Source organism: Hoplias malabaricus, chromosome 7 (assembly GCF_029633855.1).
Source record: "Hoplias malabaricus isolate fHopMal1 chromosome 7, fHopMal1.hap1, whole genome shotgun sequence".
Classification (NCBI taxonomy): domain Eukaryota; kingdom Metazoa; phylum Chordata; class Actinopteri; order Characiformes; family Erythrinidae; genus Hoplias; species Hoplias malabaricus.
This window is the reverse complement of record NC_089806.1, coordinates 19,744,899-19,764,020: the sequence shown is the minus strand read 5'-3', so window position 1 is coordinate 19,764,020 and position 19,122 is coordinate 19,744,899. Positions and strand designations below refer to the sequence as shown.

Here is a 19,122-nt window from a genome sequence, read left to right as displayed (position 1 = left end):
CAAGCATTTTTCTGCCCCGCTTCCACTGCCACCTTCTAAAAAACATTTAATTTTAAAGCAGATCTGGACATGCAAACTGTTAACGCAGATCTGGACGTGCAAACTGTTAACGCGCAGGAGCAAATCTGCTGAGTTGAAGAGTGGAGTAGAACAGTGAATGAATCTGTGTGAGACATTGAAATGGCTCTGAATAAGATCTGATTCGGATTTTTCATTTTGTGCAGTTCATATGTGAAAACGTCATCACTTTCATGACCCCCCTTGGATTATGTTTGGGGTCGCGAACCCCAGGTTAAGAACCCCTGCTCTAACACAGTAATATTCTGGGCTTGTGCACTGAAACATGGATAATTTGCCATATAAAGAAGAATAAGAGAAAGGGTTATGAATCCAAGTAGAAACTGTGCTTCCTGGACAAAAATTAGACTTGTGCATCTCTCTTCGCTAGTACTTGCTTAAGCATCCAATTGTTTTAGTAACTGTGGTAGTCCTGTCAGCTAAAAAAAAAAAGACATCATTCTCTTGGCATAAATCATAAATCCAAATTCTTCCTTTAACTTTGTGCGAGACAGAATACAACACTGATATTCCCATTTTCACATTCCAGGATGATAACTATAAAGTGTTAAGATACACAGATTAGCCATATCAGTATGAATTACCTCGTTTGTTTGTAGGAACAACAAATAAGGAGGTAATTTTAATATTTTGCTAATCAGTCTTTGTGAATATTTTAACAGTCATGATGTTACACAGGAGTAGTCTGAATGACCAGCAAATCATTTGGGACTGACTGACCTCAACCCCAGTTCTCAATTTACATCAGCAGATACAATGCTGAAGTGGTACACCGACAAACGTGAACTCATTTTAAAGAAGTGTGGTGCTAGAAAGGACAAGATCTGATGTTGTTTTTAAAGATAGGGGATAGAAAACAATTAAGAAAAAAGATTCTAAACAATGTTCCGTCCAGTGAGGTTATAGAAATGTCTGCTATAAAATACTGCAAGCTACACATTACAAAATAAATTGCAACATATTTTTGGTTTGAAAGATCATTATAAAAAGTACCTACCTGAGCATATAACAAGTTAAGGCCCACTCTGTTCTCCATTACATCACTGTCATACGTAGAGTCCCAATAGCTGCAATGGAAGAAAACAAGCAATGATGGTTGGGCCAAAGCTCTAATGAAATACCTACCACCAAATATTTGATCTGCTCTTATTCAGCTAAATCAATTCAGTGCTACACTTCAGTAAACAACCTGTTTACCAATTAGCAAATTTAAAAAGCCTTATATTCCATTTTACATCATTTTTGACCTTGTATGAGACCCTGAGTGTATGAGACAACATACAGCTGAAATTTGATCTAACACTGATCTTCCATAACTGTTTAAAAAATAAATTATGAGGTTCATCTTGGAAGTGTGCTACAACTGATGGGTGGAAAAGGTTGTGATAAAACTGTTTCCACTGCAGAAATGTTTTGTCTATTTCTTGGTCAAAGGTTTATAGTTCTAGCTCCTCTTTTCTTCTCTCTAACAGCTGTATAACCTAGACTCATTTTTTTCCTCTTCACTTTTAAACACCCCCCTCAGTTCTGCTGCTGGCTGGAGACTTGCTTTCTGCACTCTGTGGAAAAAGTAGGTCAGGAGGACTGGGGCTCTTCAGCGGGGTCAGACTGAAGGAAAGTCCACTATGTGTGTGCCTCTTCTAGGAGAGCAGAGTGTGCAGTGGAAAGTAGAGTGGGTGTAAGTGTGGAGGTAGAGTATTGTGAGAGAGAGAGAAAGAAAGATCAAGATAAAAGTAGAGAGGAAATGATTCAGCAAGTATTTCACAACTCTGATCAAACTCGCCAAAAGACACAGCACACCAGAGTATCAATAATTAAGCTAATATCAATATTTATCAAATACATGAGGAGAGTTTACTAGAATAAGGGAAGAGAAGCAAGCTTTGATAATATCGTTTTTCAAGTAAGCCCTTCTATACAGTTTTTCAGAAGAAATCCATAAATCCCACTCCCTCACAGTACTCAGACTCCAAATCAGCAGCCTTTGGAGTTTCATAGGCTTCAAGAAAGCTTTATGAATTGCACCAACCTAATGTTGTTACTGAGTAAACCCATGCACTCTCTTTAAGATGCTAAATGTGCATGTTACAACAAAGTAGGACAGGGCAGCAACTCTTCTGAGAAAAGGACTACAGAATCTCCAGTGAATAGTCTGTCAGCTATTCAAACAGATTCAAAATAAAAAATGGCCAAAACAACCATTAAGTCCTAGTTTTTCATATTTTAAGGCATAGTTCCAATGAGATTATTTATATGAGCCACTTGTAAAAGGGATAGTTTAAGTGAAAATAAGTTTCCCAAAATTGTACAAAAAATATTTAAAGCCCTGGAGAAAATGGGACTCCTAACTTATGGTGATTTTACACTGCATTATACCTACACAAATAGACTCTGTACCTGGTTCGTTTTTCCCCTACCACAGCTTCCTCTGAAATGTAGCTGGTGACATCAAAAAACACTCTCAGTAACAAAACGTTTGGCTCTGGAAACTATAACAATGGCAGAGGTAATGTTAAGCACTGTTTACTCATCATGTTTTCATGTGATTTTTTTTTTTGTGTTATTTGGACTGAACCCAGATTAACCAAAAAGTTCAAAAAGATCAGTTATTTTTTCTTTTTTGCACAATCCATCTCTCATTGTATTCTTTTGTCAGCCACAATTACAAGGAGTGTTATTTTGAGCGCGTCATCAAAATAACACAGTGTAGTTTTACAAGCGGCTGTTGTGAATTGGATGATAAAAAATGTGAGTGCTACTCTAGCTTGGAGATTATTTCTGGCCAAGCAGCGATCTGCAGTGTTTTCATGTCACATTTTAGTCCCTGCTCAGCTCGCTTGGAACCATGAGCGAATAAGTAGTAAAACATTACCCAGTTCCATGTACCAAATATTCCTAATGGAAAAGTAAAAAGCAAAGTAGTGTAGGTACCATATAGTGGAAAAGCACCAATACAAAAACCTGGTAGGACACTAATGGGTCTGAAGGGACAAGCAGCAGACAAGCAGCTGTTACAGGGAAATGTAAATGAAGAGTTTTAACACACTTTTCCTCAGTACTACACAACCAAATACTCAGTCTCATTTATGCTCTATTGCAGGGTTCCCCAATAGGCGGCCCGCAAGAGTAAATTATTTGGCCCACGCCAACACAGCCACAGTTACTTTGGGTTTGTCCTTGAATTTTTGCACGTGAAATTTCTAATTTTTTTCGGCGCTACTGCTAGAATAGCAGTGCTCTTCAGATGTGAAACTGCTGAGACAAAATGCAGGAGAGTTTACAGCGCTGATTGCTGGCCACACCACGTTCATTTCACCAGGCTAAAGCTGTTTGTCAATAGGCAGTCTTGTGTGTTCTTATGTCCTCAGGTTCTTGGAAAACGTCATCAGTTGCAGCCCAAGTCCTGTCCTGATTAAAAGTCCACATCTAGCCAAGTAGACTCCAAATACCCGGATGTGTTTTTGCCGGTATTATAGAGAATGCACTGGGATGAGACTTATTTAGACTTGAGAGCATCAGATATCTCAGAATGCATTTCACACCAACCTCAGTGTGATGGCTTTTCCCCACCACTCATCAAGTTTGTTGGCATTCCAATTACTGAACGACAGTACAGTAGCCTCCTATCCACAGAACTTTGTACTCACGAGTTAAATTTGCCAAATTTGTAGACCCATAGTACGGCAGTTCCAACTTTGTATTGAGAAACAGCCTAAGTGTAATGAAAAAACCCAATGTGACCAGGGCTTAATGGCACTGGTGCCAAAAAGTGAAAGCAAACAAATCAGTGAGCACTGCCTCAATTTCAGCTCTTTTGTTTCAACCCACTGCTGTCACTTCTCACATTGAATGGTGAGTAAAATCAAATAATTGTAGTTAGCTAGGCCTATTTATTTACATAGGCTTAATAATAATCATAATCATTGTAATAATAATATGATTAGAGAAATGAAATCTCATGACCCGTACTGTATTAAATAGTATGAGAATGACACACTGGCCCTTGCCTTTGCAATGTTGGTTGGATGTGGCCCTTGGAAAATGTAATTGGGGACCCCTGCTCTATTGGATTTGAACTTGAACTTGGATGATGCTCCAAAACAGGATGATACTCCAAAAACTTTATTGTGAATTACTGTAATAACATGTATATATTGGATATATATTGAATTACTTTAATCAACATGACTGGTTAAGCAGGTTGAGAGTTCTTCCACATTGGGATATGTTGCTGTACCTTTTCCGAAGGACAATATGGTAGTCTGGATTGTGCAAGCTGGTCACTGACACATAGGGCAGCTCGAACTCCTGCAGCTTTCTCACAACTGCGGCATCATGGCAGACAACATGGAGACAAAAGACAGACAGTAGAAGAGTGAGCGTAGGAGTGCTTTCAAGGACATTCAACAACAAGAACAAGTACAGAGATGACGAGAATCCATCTGGCCACAGCCCAAGAGGACACAAAAACATGTTTATCAGTTGGCAGGCCATGGACACAAGGGAGGGAGCGGGTAGATGTTGCAGCTGTTTAAAGAGTCTGTTTTCTATTTCTCTAGAGATGAGGAAAAGAAGGGGAAGATGACAGCTAGGGGATAGAGAGCTGAAAAGACACTTTGCAATTTATTTTAAAAGATACAAATTTGCTGAGCAAAACACCACTTTTTTCAACAGTTAATGCTGGGTGATTCTAATAAAATTTAATCAAATTGTTTCCAAATATCTCTTAATGTCAAGGCATCATCCTCAAAGGTCATCAATTGATATGTGAAAACACTAATATTGGAGACATTTTACTTAAAATACATGGTCAGATGGGGAAATAACTGGACGCCCATGGCTTTGAAAATGAAATTAAAACAAACCATCAAAATGCAACTAATCATTGGGCATTTCTATTTGTCAATTATTTGGTATATCCACAACACATCGAATGGAACTGCAGTCTAGCATAGGCTTAGCTAGAAAACCTGACTTGTGATAAGGTATATGTGAGCAAGGCTTTTATATTAAAAAATAATAATAATAATAAAAAAGTGTGGACTCTGAACAAGTTATCCACAGAATAAAGCTAATCCTGACTACCTAAGCAGCTGTGTAAGTTTAATTAATGAATTTTTTTTTTTTTTTTTTTTAATTATTTGTCATTTTTCAACATACAAAAGAAATGTGTCTTCTGCATTTGTGCATCTGTGGCAGTAAACACACACACACACACACACACACACACACTAGTGCACTAGGGGCTGTGAACACACACCCAAAGTGGGGAGCAGTTGTGGGTTCAGTGCCTTGCTCAAGGGCACCTCAGTCGTGAATTGAGAGAGGAGAGTGCTGTTCCTCTTTGCCTATAGGATAATTTGTGCCCTAGCCAAGGAAGTGTGTTTTGAGGTCATGCTTTGATGCTAACAATTGCATGAGCACTTGTTTTTGAGCAAATGATGAGCCCAAAGTTATGTAATCCTCAGTGAATGTTATTTAAGTTCAATCTTATAAACCTGGCAGTTTTTAATTGTACAGTTAAGTTATGCTTCACTTAATATGCCATTGGGAGGAAGTACACATTATTGACCAAACAAACCAGTTTCCCATAAAGGAACCGAACTATATCATATTTTTAGCTGTTCTTTATCTGAAGAACCAGCAAAATTTATCTGAAGAACTGTTACTAGTATACGCAGAAGCCATAATTTTGTATTGTGACACAGACCAACTGAATGATTTAGAGGAAATATATAATTGCAGTATTTTGGATTTGTACGTCAAAGGCAATTTTTTCCTGAAATTACTAAGGAGGCATTTTGGTGGTTGTAGTCGTGATGTCACGTCACATGGGTGTTGTTTCTGACAACTCAACAGGTTGGAACAAAAACTGCATCTCTTAAAATTTCAATAATAAACACTTGTATGGACTGCTGTAAAAAAGGTCCATGTTTTAGCTATTAACCCCAGCAGACTAAAGGCAATATACAAGTTTACAGCAGACTGTAATCTCATGAGGAATTTGCAGATCTAACAAGGTTTATTTTTAATTTCCTTCACATGCTATCTGTTTTAGCACCAGTTTGTTTACTGATTGGCTGCTGAACATGTTGGCACAAACCTTTTCTTACATTCCCTCTTTGGACTGCCAAGACATTCATCCTATTTGGAGCTTCGCCTTCCTCCCCCTCTATCTTTCAATCCATGAACTAACACCAATAATGACAATGATGCCAGAACCTGCTCTATAGCTGCTGTGGGCTTATAGAGGGCCTCCATAAAGAATGGATTTTGCCATAATCCTATGCTTTATTCCAAGGAAGTGTTTGGCATCAAGCAGCATTGTAGAGAATGAGAACAGAGGGGACTGAAAGAAGGAAGTGCAAAGGAAGTGAAGAAGTGGAGTGTGTTCCCCAGAGAAAACAAAGGCTTCCTCGATGGCCTGTATCCAAAATTTACAAAATGGCTAACAAAGTGAAGAGAGGAATATGTGCAGACTGTTATTTACAGCAGCAATAAATAGAACGTGGACTCTGGTACAAACACAGTCACACACACAGACGGCAGTAATGACAGACAGACCGACAGACATCTGCAGAGGATTATAGAGGAGACAATGCCTATTTAAGTAAAATTTGACTTGCATCATAATGTTTCAACACTACTGTGGAACAACAAAATGTTAACCAGAAATACCTAAATTACTCTCATCAAAGGAATTAATGGCTCTGATGCTAGTAAAACTAAATAAATGTGTTGAAAGATAAAGAAACATAAGAATAAAATTTATTTATCTACCAAAAAAATATTTTAAAAAAATTCCTTGTAAATTAACTGCCTACTTAATCATCTTCCCATTTGTATGATCATACATTTTAAAATTCCCCAGCACCCTGATTTATTTATTTTTTGTGTCTGAAGTTATGTATGATTTCTTGCTGTACATTTTAATCTATACTTCATGGTTAGGAATTTTTTCCAATTATATGATGTATTATTCAATTCCGGACTGTTAACCTTATTTTAATTTGTGGTGTTCTTTGTGAATTTTCTGTTAAAAATATCTTCAGATATTTTTTTTCTGCTGCTGAAAAATGAATAACATATACTAACTGATCTTTTTGATTAGAAATGAAAATGAATAAACATCTATCTTTCTCTTCCTCTTAACTCTAACTACTGTACATATGTTATAAAGCATCAGTCTCCATCAAGGACAGAATGTAGTTAAAAAAAAAATATTAATCAAACAATGTGTAAAAAAAAAAAATAAAAAAAAATAATAAAAAAAAAAGTTATATTGGCGCACTAAGAACCTGGGAGTATAAAGCCCAATTTATACTACTGCGTCGAACCTACGCCGTAGCCTGACGCGCACCTGCCCAGAAATGTAATGCAGAACTAACTCTCAAGTCAAGGACAATGGGTCTGATGAGTCAGTAAAAACACCTTTTCAACCTTTGCTGTGGTTCTATAGTGAACAGGACTCAAGGCAACTAAGCATGACTAATATTACAATGTGATCTAATCACCTTGTACTTAGCATTTACTAAAAAAGTGCGATATAAACACCTTGATAATTACTGAGAGTCAATGGTCTGTTGAAATAATCAGGCTACAGCAAAGTTGTGCATGTCATACTAACAAAGGCTTACAAAAACTCTCCTTAATTTACACCTAGCTGTAAATAAACACTGGACACTCTGAAAAGGGGGCTTTGCTTCAAATCTCTCCTTTTGTTAAGAGGATCAAATTTGTTTCAGCATAAATCTGAAGCCAAGTTAATCAGGTAGAAATTTTTATTAAATTCACAGCTTAAGGTCACAATGCTCAGTTGCCAAGTGTGGGCTTGAGGGGTATAAAATTCCCTAGTACTGCATTCTTTGAAGTGTTAGAGCATCAAGATCAGTCAGTAACTGATCTCACTAATTGTTCTCAACGCTGAATAGTATCATATACAGAAAACATATTATTAATAAATAAACATACACAAGCATCTAGTATAAATCTCTTTAGAAGAGTAGATGCTATTAGCACAGCAAGGGGGACAATCTACCTACTAAGACCATTCATTTCAGAAGAAATTTTGTATAAGCAGCTGTATACAAACCTTAGGCCATTTACCAAATCTGGTATGACATTAACTCTGTAAATAAGACCATTAGTGTCAAACTGGATCATGCTAGTGCACAAATTTCTATGAAACTAGCTGCCAAATCAAAAGAAGGAAGTATGTATACTCACAAGTGCAGCCTCCCTCCACCCCTTCCTGAACTAGAAAAAGGCTGAAATAGCCCACCAAATCTTCAGGTAAGTCCAGTTTTGTTGCAACTGCCTGTACAGGGCAAAAAAACAACAACATTTCATTATTTAGGTATGACTTCAAAATATCTGAAATCCTCACAACATTTTAGAACACTAAAAAATATCCAGATAAATGCTAATATAGTTTTATAGCAATTAGACAAACAGATAGATAGATTTAGGCTGAAGATAACTTTATGTTGTTGTTTTTTCCCCAAATTTAGAACTTCCCACAGAGCATGTCAGAGTGACTATAAGGTAGTGGAATAATGTTTGAATTACAGGAGAGCCAGAGGGAGCTTAGCACCTCTAAACAAGTCTTGAGTTTCTTTTTAAAAATTTGAAGTCTGGAAGGCTGTTTTTTTGTACTAAAAGCACATATACAGTACAGAGTGAGAGACCACACTTCATCATTAGGGGATATTTCTGAGAATGCAGATATAAGATAATTAAGTTGCATAGGGAAGCGGAATGTATAAGAAAGTCTTGACAAATGAGCAAACTTTAAAATGTATGACGAAAATCAAGCTGATTTTTGCTTCAGATATGAAAAAAATCCATGTGCTGCTGTTCTCAGGACATTCCTAGAGCCCATACCTCAACATCACTGAATGTGTTATGGAGCACTTGGTCCATAAGAAAGAGAAAATGCAACCAATGCCTAAGACTGAACTGGAGGTGTAGTAAAACATCTCCACACATTTCTTTGAAGAACTGAAAGCAAGTCTCCCAAAATAAACAAAGGATCCTGTAATTTAGGCAGTGTGTGCGTCCAAACAAAACATTCTTCAGTTGCGGTTTAGTTCTACCTTCTGCTTTACCCCGAACTTAAATTTTGACAAGTATTTTACTGTACGAATATGTGTATCACCCTGTCACCCATCCAGGGTGAGTTCTCATTTTGCGGCCAGTGATTGCGGGTAGGCTCCAGACCCACCACGACCCTGAATTGGATAAGCAGTTACAGACAATCAAACAATGAATAAATGAATTTACTATACTATTAGTAATGTGTTTACCATGCACAACTACAGGAGCTGTAGTCTACCTTAAATCATATAATATAACAATTTATTTACTTATTATGCATTCATAGAAAACTTGTACTGTAGCCTGTTGGTAGCTTTTGTGTGTGTGTGTGGTATATGATCATGTGATTGCTGTCTTTCATCAGATTGACCATTCAAAGTGGATTCCTCTTGTGGGATGACAGTTGGCCAATGCAAGTGTCTCAACAAACAGTCTAAGATTATGATAAATGCAAGGTATTTTAATGTATTTAAATGTTGTTTTCGAAGCAGAAAGAGCTAAACCCTGAAAACAATTCCAGCTTCCACCACTATTTTGTGCTGTTATATTCAAACACACTTTTCAAGAAACAGCACCATTATATTAGGCTCAAAATCTACAGATAATGAATGAATGAATCTTATATTCTGGCAGATTTAAAACATGTTTACATTTTATTTATTTTTAGGATAAACAGACACATAGAAAATGGTATAACTGTATAATTAAAATTTCCCTCTCTCCTTCAAATGTAGCATTTTGAAATAAGGATATTTTTGTTTTACAGCAACATATGCCAGTTTGTTCATCATATATTTGTACTGTTTATACATTATATAAAATTCTGAAGCCAAAGTCTCATGCTGTAAAACATGACACTACCCTACTCTAACCAAATTGTAGGGTTCTCTGTTAACTATTACACATTATAATCAAGCGGACCTCATGATCAGGTTACTCATCAGCACACCTGTAACTGGGTGGTGTATCATCAGATGCTAAAGGCCAGTTTCTGGTATGAGGCATTTCTGCCCTGTAAGGTTTGAGTGTGCAGTCTGAATCTGCAGGGTCAAGAGTGCTTTAATGAAGCACTGAACAGAACATTGAGGGCCATGAGTCAGTAACAGAGGGCCATATGTCCCATAGTGAAATCATGAAGAGGAAGTCTGGCTGTGCATACTAAACCCTGAAGCCCTGCAATGCATCACAGCCATTCTGGCATAGGGTCAAACACCTCTGTTCCAGAATGGAGTCCAAACAGTCCTTTATCCGCTAAATATATGTTCTGAGCCTCGATTCACTGGAAAATCATCTGCTGTGGTGTGCCAGCTAGCTGGCCTGCTATGCTTCTAAACCGTGTAGAACCATCTTATTTCATTTATTTTCAAACTTTTATGTTCCTCCAGCACCAGTTGCAGAAATTTGCTCTCTCAGAAATGTTTCTTTTTTTTTACCGCCCATCCCTACATCTGACTATTGTATTTATTCCAGTTCACTCTAAACCAGGGTTTCTCAAACCCTGGTTCATATTATCATCCTTGGAATTGAGTTACAGTGTGTTAAGTCATTAAAATCTTCCCCTATGAAACGGGACAACCCTTCAAGCGCCTGATACACCATCACAACACAAATTAAAAGCATAGTGCTGCTTCATTCAGAGGCTACAAGTGGTACTCTTGAGGTGTTTGTGCATCTGTCTGCAGCTATGAGGAGAGTTCAACAATCATATATCATCACCCACTCCTAACTGAAACTGAATTTAGATTCTTATTCTAAATTAATAATAAAGACTTAATTATATTCATTTGTCACCAATTTTATAACAGTATTACAATATTATGTATGATTTATTGAGAAAAAAAATTGTTCTGTGCCATCTCTATACTTTTGTGATGGAAAGACAGATACCCATTCAACAGGAAATTCCATTTGTATGTTCAGGAAACAGAGGTTGTACTCCCACACCATATGTGTTTTATAAAAGAAACAGAACTGTGCACCTGCAGTTTTCCGTACAACCTTGGCCAAGGAAAAAACAGTGGAAAATATGCTGGACCACAACTGGACAAGGGTAATACATTTCCTCCAGAGGGCCATAGGTCTTTTATTCAACTTAAAGTGTAACAGAAAAACCGAGCAGACTGAATAATCGGGTGAAATGAGACAGCACGATAATAAGCATACCAACCACTTCCAATAAAAAGAATAATTGTATATATAAAAATTCTAATCAGAGCATGCTAATTCAGATCAGAGCATGATCATTTCATGCTTTTCCAACATAGGTTGCCAAAAGTTTTAAATGTATTAAATCAGACTTCCCGAAAAAAAAAAAATATATATATATATATATATATTATTTTTTTATTTTTTATTTTTTTTTAATGAGATAATAAGGAAATTGCATTAAGTTTTTAAATTAACTTTTGGTAAGTTTATCCTTTTCAAGCTATGTATACAAGACTATTCAGTTAAGTGAGGAGGCCACCTGGATACTTTCTGGTTAAACTCCTTGGAAATCAGATGGAAAATTCTTACTTAAAATTAGGAATGCACTGATGTCTTACTTTTTTTGGGCCGATACTGATATTAATAACCAATAGTTTTTTTTTTACTTTTGTAATTAAAGCAAATTCACATTGGATAAAGCAAAACAAATTATTTTTATCATAGGTTGTCATAGGACATGCCTTTTCTTTAGTATTTGTACATTTCTGTACTTACTTTTATCCTTTAAATTTAATAGTTATAGTTCATTTATATTTTTATCAAAGATTTACCGCTGGGTCTGCATGAATAGTTTCTAGAGGGGCAGCAATTACTGAAGCACCGGATTTGTTTTGGAGAGCGAGGGAGAGAGCAGCATAAAATGCTCCGAGCGAGCGAGAGAGACTGTTTGAGTGAGTTTTTGTAATTGTTTATCATCATTTTTAATAAATTAAGATGCTGAATGACTCTATATTTATTTTCATGTGTTTTATATAAGAATGGCTCCTGCACTGTGGTGGTTGAGAGTGTCTTTCTGTCATTTAACCTACTGTGTGTGTTTACTCTTCAGTCTGTGTTATATTGATATTTTAAATTAGTTTTCACCACGAGAACTGTTCTCTGCAGAAACTGTGAAAAATGTCCACACGGCAGAAATAGTTGTGTATTTACAGGTGTCAGTGCATATGCAATAAGTGGCAAGTTATCAGTTGTAATATTGGCTAAAATTGCAATATAGGACCAAAAACAATAACTAAAATATTCCACATATCAGCAAATAATATATCAGCTGCCAATATATCGTGTATCACTACTTAAAATAATTTACTAAATATTGAAATGGGGCACAGGGGGATTGATTCTTAAAAAGTGATTTGACCACATTGCGACCTTACCTCCAGCACGTCTTCTGTCTGGTCTGATGTGAGGATGCTGACCTTAACTTTCTGTCCATTGGACAAGTGGACTTCCAGCTGTACTTCTTCAGTTGGGATTTGCTGTGTCTCCTGCAACAGCAATAAGCAAAAAGCAGTTAGAATCCTACATCAGGCAAGAATGCAAACAACATTTGTCTCCAAAAACTCCAGCAAAAAAGGCTCCTCACTTCCCAGATGTCCACAGACTGTTGTTAAAAGAAAAGGGAATGCTACACAATGGTAGACATGGCCCTGTCCCAAGATTTTAAACTGCATCCCAACTTTTCTGGAATTGGAATTTAGTTTTGTGTGCTCTGCTAACACACAGGCAGGGAGTCTTACTCATGCCTGCAGACAAGATGAAATGACAAAGAAAAGCCTGACTAATCTTTCATTCTGCCCCTGCAGCTCTGCCTGTGATGAGGAACCACATGGAAGTCTGCACCTGACTACACAATAAGAAACAGACCTGCTGTCACACTGAGGACAGTAGCACACATGCAGTGGTTAGGCATCTTTTTAAAACACTTTGACCTATGCTGAATATAAAAAATTTGGTGATACCGCACTTTCTTCTGCAAATTGGAGAATAATTAAACATTTTCACTATATTTTCTTATCAATTTAGTAAATATAAATACTTGCAATTTACTAATACTTTGAATATTTAGAAGGTTGGACTGTATGATGTTATCTCAATCAATTCCAGCTTTGTAGTGCATTATCAATGCAGCTCACACACCATGAAATAAAACCCAGCCATTTTCTTGTGATAAATAAGATGAAATTAGTCATTATGATATTGCCTCTCTCCAATCACAGCATTGGACCACTGTTCATGTAAGAAGCAAAGGCAAGATTAAAATGACTAAAACAAACAGAAAAAGCAAACAGAATGAAGTGTGCTGATTCATTCATTGTCTGTAACCGCTTATACAGTTCAGGGTCACGGTATTGTGATAATTTAATAGAGGGAAAAAAAGAAAGAAAGAAAAAAAAAGTGACTGAAAGTTAGCTTTTCTGCACCTTGCACCTCAGTCCTGGGCTCTTGCACATGAAAGCAAGCAGAGACTCCCTTTAAAAAGTCACAGATATTATGGCAGAGGAAGCATGGACGAGAAACAGAGAGAGTGGGAGTGTCTGTACAAGGGTTAATATTAGACTGACTTTAGTGGCGTGAGCTAAAACAGATGAGGACCCAAGACAGACACTTTATTCTTCTTGGAGTAGTAAGAAACTAGTTGCATTTTCTTCATTTGTTGCGGAGTAGTGATAAGTTTAGTTGACGAATGTGTTATAATCAGGGTTTTGAGAGTTTCTGAACAGTGAGTCAGGGTTGGGGCTGCTAGTTGGATTAGCTCACCTTTTAGTGTTGGACATCAATTCTTGTAATAAGTGCTTTTCTTTGGCTAGAGTATCACCAAAGTTATGCTTGTAATAACACAATCCAGTGTATATTATGAGTGTTATATGGGTTTTATCATGTAGTCAACAACATTTTCTTTGATTAAAAACATTCCCAAGGCTCAGCAGAGGTAGTGTGAAAGTATGTGTATCAATTGAAACTCAAGAACCTTTCATGACCGATGTAAATATCCCTTGCCTCAGGAGGTTTGTGTGTGAGAGAGAGAGAGAGAGAGAGAGAGAGTGTGTGTGTTTATCAGTAGAAACCTCACAAGCCAGTGGTCATCAATTTGAATATCCTTCAGCTCTGGGTGTGTGTGTTTGTGAGAGATATGTATGACACTTTATTTCACTACAGTACTGTAAACGTTAACTGCACCCAGCAATAGGTAGGGGGAGCTCAGGAGACAAAATAGCCACTTCTTAAACAGCATACCTTTAAGCAGACACTGGTTAATTTGTCTTGTTATTTTCCGAAAGAAAATGAGCACGGTCTATACAGCTTTCTATTTCATATACTTCAAAGCTATTGTAAACTGATCAAGAAAGCATGCACATTAATTAAAAAGAAATCTCAAAATGTCAGAATCCCCAGACTTTTGAAGGAAGGTTATCAGGCACACATAAATATAGAGGTGCTGCAGAAAATGAGGTGACAAAGCAAGCAAGCATTCAGAAAAGCATAACAACAGAGGACATGAAAGGTGCCATAGCATTGAATCTCTCATTTATGCAAGCAGCATACATTACAGCTACAAATAGCAGTTGATAGCAGCTTGTACCTGTTGAGCTTTTCTCAAAAAGCTGTTGAACATCTCACTGGCTCCCAGCATGGGATCTTGACGTACTGTGGGTTGAAAAAACTTGCAAAATTATGTTTATACCATAAACTGTACACAATGTAACATGACTCAATTTGTAGGACATTAACAGCTTCAGCCTGGAGCAAAAATTTCCACAAACCTATTTACAGACTTATTATACTAGAGCAATTTACATGATGTGCCTTTGTAAATAAATTACTTGCAGGTCAGCTTGTTAAGCATGTCTGTGAATTATTGCAAGGACATGTACAAGCTTAATATTATGAATAAATTACAAATTTAGCTTGTCAACACAACATTGGAAGCTCTGTTGTATTCTGTAAATCAAGCAGGAGGCATCTCTCAAAAAAAAAAGTGGGGGGGGGCTGGAAAAGGTTGGATAAACTCAAATGTTTATTGACATTCTCATAATAGCACATTGGCTATCAGCAGCCCCCAAAAGCCCACACCACGCTTGCGTAAACAAACAATTTATTCATTCTGAACAGATTGTGTGTTTGAGGCGGTTAATTTTCCATAACCGCGTTAAACCGTGATGTAACAGCAAGAGATGCCAGCCAAGAACAGCCTGTGTGCTCCCAGACTATGAGCAAATACGCTCAACAAGGCTTAGCTTGTTCGACGGAATGTGCCAGAACTGGAATGGATTTGAACAAATGGCTCATGGTGCTGCCAGTCCATCTGATTCTCTTTCTTTTTTGGTTTTTGTATGAAGCTAACGTAACCCCTGACCTACTAAAACCAAACCTAGATTATGTCCAGCCCCAAAGTATTTTGGAGTGATAAAATAATTGGGTCAAAACCCAGAAATGGAGACATATCGTTGCACATATTTAAACCAAATCATTCTTTGTACAGTAGTTGTCAGAACAGCTGTGGTTTATTTGCTTGGGTGCAAGAGAAGACATCAAACATCTTGCCTGAAGATGAGTGTTCAACATGACTCATACATTCAGATGTTTTTCCTGTACCAAGCCTTATCCTGGTTTCTCTCCAACAGTGTGGCACAGCAGGACAGTCAGTCTGCCCTCACTACATGTCACTGAGACAGCTGGGTTCAAACAAGTTGAACTTCAAAAACAGCTGAACTTTCAAGATCTCCAGGACACAATGAGTCGACAGAACATTTTGATCTCACTCTGGTGGGTCCAGAGGTTAAGGAAAAAGGCACACTCATGTAAAGTGCTGTGTGTAGATTTATTTATTTAGTTATTTTGTTTTTTAAACAAATTGAAATATGTATGAAATATAGGCAGTAGTCACTAAACCTTTAACTGCGTAATTTCTATCCCCTAAAATTTATGCATCTCATCTAATGGAATAATTGAAAAGCAGGTAAGACTTCAGTTTGGAGGTGACATTTTGGAATAAATTCCATTCACAACTGTCGGGGAAGAAGTGGGGTGGTGTTCGCAATCTAGAACTAATCACACTAATTATTAGTACAATAAACTTCAGAAGAAGTGTTGAATGAGTGTTCATGCATTCATATGTATGTGTTCCACTCTATTCCTATTGCATAAATATTTCAACATTGTTGGATTGTAGAGTCCCGATGTCCTACTCACCAGCCTGCATGTACTTCTCCAGCTGCTCTCTTCGCTGCTCCACCTCTGCTGGCGTGAGGGTAAAAATCTTCTTTGGAGGAAAGGCGGGCACCACATTGTTCCCATACTCTTTTTTTATCTGTGCAACAACAATGACAACAGCATAGTGTGAATATGCATCAAGTTTGTACAAAAAAAGAACATTCATTTATCCACCTACTGATTTTTGATGTTTTTCATTTTATGCAGTTTAATCTGTTTTTTTTTGTTGTTGTTGTTGTTTATTTGTTTGTTTTTCCCCCCTCCATTTATTATATTTCTCTTTCCCTCAAGTGGCATCTGCTGCTTACCCGGCTGTCATTGTAAATCAGAACGTGTTCTTAATGACTTGCCTTTAAATCAAAAGTTAAATATAAATAAATGATAGGCTGTAACAGTCCATAAGTTACAGAAACACTGGTTTGCAATATTGCGAGGATAAAGCAGGAATTCAGTCTAACAATGCTGCCCTTCAGCACAGTGCAATATACTTTGTGTTTTTTTTTTTCCCCTTTAGCAGGGAATGGGACACACAAATCAAAAGCACAAAGTTCTGCAAAAAGGGAGGCTCTAGATGGGTGACCATCATGACATTTTTCAAATGCTTGCACAAAATGTAATGGAAAAAAAAAATAATTATACATCTTATATTGCTATCTTAAAAAGGCCATCTATTCAACCAAACTCATTTGATTTTCACAGGAGTTTTCACAATACATTATTCAATTTCACAGGTGAAAATTAAGAAATGATATTCGATATGTCTTACATGGGGAAAAATTAGCTTTTTAAATCTGGTGGCGGTAACAAGATTTGGGGGCAATCAGATTGTGTTGGCTGCATCTCTAGAACATGGCAACACCTAGCCAGAGCGTCTCATCTCACTAGGCCCCCTGTGCCTGGTTACCTAGCAACAGCAGCTGCCAGACCAGAACACACAGCTTTGCCAGCAGAATCACTAAAGTTTTCTCCATTCAGCAGTACAGCACTGCAGATCCTCATGACATCAATGATTTTTACAGTTTTCAACTGACAAATGACAAAATTAATAGGCACAAGTGGCCATATCTAGTATAAAGCAAAATATATACATTTAAGTTCAGTTCATATTTTGAAGGTCTTTTAAATACCACAAGAAATAACAGACATGGCATTGGTTAAGGCACAAGATATGCAAACTGAAAAAAAGCAGATAATAAAAAGGGACACGTCAGAGCAAATAAAAAAAAAAATTCTCTCTTGTAACCTGCTATCTCTTTGTACAGCAGTAGCACAGCAGACTCTTGAGGGAGATTTACTAGTTTATAGGTTGTGATTAACCTCCTCTTGAAAGGTTTCTACATCTAATTTTGGTACAGTCCATATTTTCACTTTCAGTAGATATGTAACCCTTGAAAATAACTGCAAGGTTAAACAAGGCCTAATCCAGGACTGTAAAACCTGGTCTGATATAACATAGGCTTAATCTCTGGCCAGGACCCTGTCCACAAGTTATTACCATGCATGTTAAAGGAGCAGTCAATGATTTTAACCCAATGATTCTATCAATAGATTCTGTAATAAACCTATATTACATACAGCTACCACCATGTTGTGGATTTAATTTAAGAATAAATTGGTTTATTCAGGGACTATAAAACAAATCAATTTGTCCTGCCATGTTTGTTGCACTTTAGAGAAAAAAATAACCAATCATTTTGCTGTTTACTACATTGTGTGGTAAAAAATGCTTCTTCATCCTTTAAGATTAAGGTTTAGGAATCCACAGAATCATGAAAACATAACAGGCATCATTCATAAATTCATTACCAAAATCAAAGCACTTACCTGTTCGTGCAAGCTTAATAACTGACTGTAGCGCACCCTGCAGTGCAGCACACCGTTGACATGGATGTTGTAGGCCTGACGAAGAGAAAGGAGAGGTGACATCAGAGTCTGGAAATACTGAGATACAGGCGTCAAACCAAGCAGTGCAACAAAGCTCCAAGGGCATCCAACAGCGATGGATTTACCCTTTCTTTCTGCTACACACTCAACTTCATGCATAATAGAAAGGAGTAATCACACTTTTATAACTTACTAATCCATCAAAGAAAATGAGTGTGACAAGTCAAAGGATTTCATGGTTACAGCATCACATTCACCTCAAAACCAGGACACTGTGTTAATAACGGATAACATATTGAAAAACTGCTTCGAGTTCATTTCTAATATTAATTAAAATTTAGAGATATAAAAAGACTTCAGATCAATTTAGACATTAAGTTATACTGCGATCCAAAATCTTTGAGAATGTGCGTCAAGAAGATACAAAACATTTGGGACATTTTGTAAAATACAATAAAAACAAAAATCTATGATTTGTTAAATCTCTTGCCAGCAATGCAAACCACCTACCAACGTGTGTTTTTGGACAGTGGAAGGAAACCGGAGAACCCGGAGGAAACCCACGCGGACACGGGGAGAACACACCTACTCCTCACAGACTGTCACCCGGAGCGGGACTCGAACCCACAACATCCAGGTCCCTGGAGCTGTGTGACTGCGACACTACTTGCGGCACCACCGTGCCATCCCAAAAAACAACGTGCAATACTTTAAACATTTGGGAACAGAGGATACACACTGAATTAAACTGATTTTAACCAGTGTAATTAAAGGAAGTGTTGCAATTTCAACACTATTACCAATGCAAATCAAGCAGGGTATATGCTATATCTCTGTTATGACTCCATGGTTCTCTGAGTCAGT

General features: G+C 37.2%; 1 protein-coding gene across 2 annotated transcripts in view; it reads right to left on the bottom strand.

Moving 5' to 3' along the window:
• snx17 (sorting nexin 17) overlaps window positions 1–19,122 on the bottom strand; it is a 37,535-nt gene that overhangs the window by 9,133 nt on the left and 9,280 nt on the right. For both annotated transcript variants that reach the window (XM_066676527.1, XM_066676528.1), the window contains exons 2-8: window positions 18,199–18,273; window positions 16,354–16,471; window positions 14,744–14,808; window positions 12,537–12,647; window positions 8,305–8,395; window positions 4,316–4,403; window positions 1,076–1,145 (exon numbers count right to left, since the gene is read on the bottom strand). In XM_066676527.1, coding sequence (XP_066532624.1) covers window positions 1,076–1,145; window positions 4,316–4,403; window positions 8,305–8,395; window positions 12,537–12,647; window positions 14,744–14,808; window positions 16,354–16,471; window positions 18,199–18,273 — 618 coding nt within the window. The remainder of the gene's footprint in view (window positions 1–1,075; window positions 1,146–4,315; window positions 4,404–8,304; window positions 8,396–12,536; window positions 12,648–14,743; window positions 14,809–16,353; window positions 16,472–18,198; window positions 18,274–19,122) is intronic.